This window comes from Hippocampus comes, unplaced genomic scaffold, assembly GCF_001891065.2.
Source record: "Hippocampus comes isolate QL1 unplaced genomic scaffold, H_comes_QL1_v1.1 scaffold39, whole genome shotgun sequence".
Taxonomy (NCBI): domain Eukaryota; kingdom Metazoa; phylum Chordata; class Actinopteri; order Syngnathiformes; family Syngnathidae; genus Hippocampus; species Hippocampus comes.
Window position 1 is genome coordinate 315,634 of NW_017842054.1, and position 3,498 is coordinate 319,131.

The 3,498-nt window shown below is 56.9% G+C and overlaps 1 protein-coding gene across 3 annotated transcripts in view; it reads left to right on the forward strand.

Moving 5' to 3' along the window:
- akt3a (v-akt murine thymoma viral oncogene homolog 3a) overlaps positions 1 to 3,498 on the forward strand; it is a 32,652-nt gene that overhangs the window by 18,813 nt on the left and 10,341 nt on the right. Inside the window, exons 1-5 of one of the 3 annotated variants that reach the window (XM_019860308.1) lie at positions 48 to 165; positions 1,392 to 1,536; positions 1,969 to 2,100; positions 2,701 to 2,766; positions 3,363 to 3,431. In XM_019860308.1, coding sequence (XP_019715867.1) covers positions 65 to 165; positions 1,392 to 1,536; positions 1,969 to 2,100; positions 2,701 to 2,766; positions 3,363 to 3,431 — 513 coding nt within the window. In that variant the 5' untranslated portion in view covers positions 48 to 64. Of the gene's footprint in view, positions 1 to 47; positions 166 to 1,391; positions 1,537 to 1,968; positions 2,101 to 2,700; positions 2,767 to 3,362; positions 3,432 to 3,498 lie in introns of those variants that run through there. The other 2 variants (XM_019860306.1, XM_019860307.1) reach the window with 2 other exon arrangements.

Genomic DNA, 3,498 nt, shown 5'->3' on the forward strand with positions numbered 1-3,498 from the left:
GTCTTTCCACTCGCCGTGCATTTTGCTCAGCAAGCCTCGCGTCTCGCCCGCAGAATGCCAGCTGATGAAGACGGAGAGGCCCAAGCCCAACACCTTCATCATACGCTGCCTCCAGTGGACCACCGTCATCGAGAGGACCTTCCACGTGGACTCCCCCGACGAGAGGTCGGCCAATTCGCCGTTTGACTTTTGCCCCCGAAACCTTCGGAAGGAAAGTATGCGAGCCGACGGAAGTACGTCGTTGACGATGTTGCGTCGCTTTCATCAAGGGCACAGGTAGGACTCGGCGCGTGCGAATGTACGGCGCGCTCGAGGCGGGAGAGGAGACCTTTCAAGTCGCGTCGGCATAAATTCTCCAGCTGCTCGCTTGCTTTCTAAGGAGCTGAGGTGTTTATCTCCAGAAAATGAACAGCTTTGCCCAGAAGACCACAGATGCTCCTCTGCATCCTTTTCACTGCACCGCGTGTGTGCGTGCGCGCGCGCGCGCGCGCGAGCGCCGCTCGCTAATAGCTCGGTGCCTAGTTGATCAAATAAACCGACGGTAATTAACACAAAAGAATATCGTAACGATAAAAGTCAGGCGTAAACATCCGATCCAGCTGCGCGGCGCGAAAAGTGTCCTCCAAGGTGTCTCTGCGCTTTTGACTGTATCCGCCGCACTGTACTGGCAGCGCTCCAGCCGCTCACATGCTGGCGAGACGCCCGACTGTAGACGGGCACGTTAGCTCTCATTAGCAAAAAACAACAACGCCAAAAAAAAAAAAAAAAAGAAAAACCCTCATTTTAGTGCAAACACCCAAACCAAGGGAGAGAGCGAGCGAGCGAGCTTGGTGACCTTGAGAGCGTTTCCGTTGCTTTTCATCTCGCCGCGCGGCAAGGCGGCCGACCGAGTGCTCCGTTGTTGTCGAGCGGCAGAAGCGTTTGCCCTTGTTGTGGAGCGCGTAGGCTACGCCGGCGAGTCTTTGCCCTCCAAAGGCACTCAGATCTTGAAACGTCAAGTCGGAAGCGCCGTTTGGGCCCAGTTAGATGTTCTTCCAAATCCCCACGGGCAACATATGGGCACGCGGCTCCCAGTTGAATCATTTGGGACTCAAAGAGCTTTCATTATTCCCAGCGCAAATTGCCGCCGTATTTCGCTCGTTGCTCCGGCCTAACCCCGGAACGCGGCGCTTTGCGCGAAGATCGGCCGGGAAAGAACCCGGCCAAAGTCTCGTAACGACCGAGTTAACGCCTTTGAAAAAAAACGCAGGCGTTCCTCCGGCCGGCTCCGTGATCATCGTTCACGTGTTTGGATTTCCCTCTCGGCGAAATGCCGGCGGGTCGGCGTCCGTTCTCCTGCCCGAGAAGCGGCGCTCGCCGGGTCCACTAAGCGCGGCGCGCTCTCCCGGCAGGGACGAGTGGACGGAGGCCATCCAGATGGTGGCGGACAAGCTGCAGAAGCAAGAGGAGGAGAGGATCCGGCGCAGCCCCACTTGCAACGTGGACAACATGGCGGAGGAGGAGATGGACGTCTCCGCCGCGCAGCACAAACGCAAGGTAGCGCCGGCGAGCGGAACGGCCCGCCCCAAAACTCGCAGGGAAAGATTTGTGGAGCAAAATGTTCCGGGAGTCGGGCGTTCGGGTTTGAAGCCGGCCGGCCGGCTGGCCGGCCTTTTGGGCCGGCGCCAGCGCTTTGACTCCTTCCCCCAAATGAGCCCCGCTTGGAAGCAGGTGTCCTCGGCAGATGCGCCGCAGTCATTCGCCAAAACAAAAAGCAGCGAAATCATCCTCCCGACGCCTGCGGAATTTGGCTCTCCAGCCACGTTTCCCGCCGTCCGCCCGCCTGCGTGTGTGCGTGTGTGAGACTCGAGATGCGCACCCCGTTCCTCAGCAATTAGGACCGGCCACCTCGTTCCCACGCAATTGTTGAGAGAGCTCTCAAGCGCTGGGTTTCCACTCACCCTTCAACTTTTTCTTTGTTCCATCCAGACAATGAGCGACTTCGACTACCTGAAGCTGCTCGGAAAGGGAACCTTTGGCAAAGTGATTCTGGTCCGGGAAAAGGCCAGCGGGAAATACTACGCCATGAAGATTTTAAAGAAGGAAGTCATCATCGCCAAGGTCAGTCCTTTGAGGCCGCTTGCTCGGAACCAGCCCGAGAACGTTCCTGACGCCACGGCATCTCCGCCGCCTGAAGCCATCCAACGCTTTTAATTGAGAGTTGGAATCAAACCCGCGGCTTCTCATTCCCGTCGGCTATGCCGATGCCGTTAGCCGCCGCGAATGAGCCTACGCTACACGAGTGCGATCTCCCGACCTGGACAATGTCAACGTGACCACGTCTGAGTGGAACCGCGTGGCCGAGTACGAAGCCGGAAGCTTTTTTTTGGGGTCGTTCTTCGGAACGCTCGGCAGAAAGTTCCGAGCTCGCGAGCGCAGCTAAACGCAAAAGCGGCGAATAAGCCACAGTACACTTGGAGAGCTCTCGCTCTCCCAAAACGACGACGAGGACGAGGTCACGAGACGTGAGGGAGAACTCACGCTAACCGCTAAGCTAACATGACACGAAGAGTATGGAAAGAACAAGACTGGCATGATCTTACTTTTGGGAAATGAAGAGCGCTTGAGTGGATTTGAACAATTCCGACGCTTGTCACGTTGAGCCGCGTTGCCTGAATGTCTGTGACGCTCTGTCATGCTGTCGTCGTGTCACGTTGGCAGGACGAGGTGGCGCACACGCTGACCGAGAGCCGAGTCCTGAAAAACACCAGACACCCCTTTCTCACCGTAAGTCGCATGCGTGCGTGCCGCTTTTGCAGGGCGAGTTTCGCACGTGCTGCGGGCGCACATGCAAACGTGCTACATCTGCACACACACGCGAACAAACGCGCACACGCGCGAGGCGGCGTATTGATCCTATACGTACCCGAGTCTCTGGAGGCTAATTACGCGGCGGCCGTCACATTGTGGTACAATAATGGACGCATCTGTTAGCCGTTTGGTGTTTGGTGCGCCGACACATCAGCTCCCGCGAAGTTCTGTGGCAGCCCGTCTGCTCCACATCCTTTTTTTTTTTGCCTACCACTGTCACATCTGCAGCCGCAAAGAGACGCAAAGCCCAACTGTTCTTTTGTCGAGCGCCTCCATCCTTCAAAGTCAGCACTCGTCACATGATTGCAGGTGGAGACGAAGCGACGGGCGCTCGCGGAGTTTTGTTTGTTGCGCCTGCTGTTTTCACGCTTGAACGAGCAACGACATTCGAGTCGGTCAAAGTCACGCGCGCGCTTCTCCTTTGTGTCCGAATAAACAGCGAGGCGAAGGCAACGAGTTGCGCCGAGAGCCTGTCGTGCTTTCACAACGTCTCTTTGTTGTCTTCCTTTCAGTCACTGAAGTATTCCTTCCAGACAAAAGACCGCCTCTGTTTCGTCATGGAGTATGTGAACGGCGGAGAGGTACCACGCACACCCGCACTACCGACTCGGCAGACTGTATCCATGTTGTTGCGCTTCCTTGGGGGGG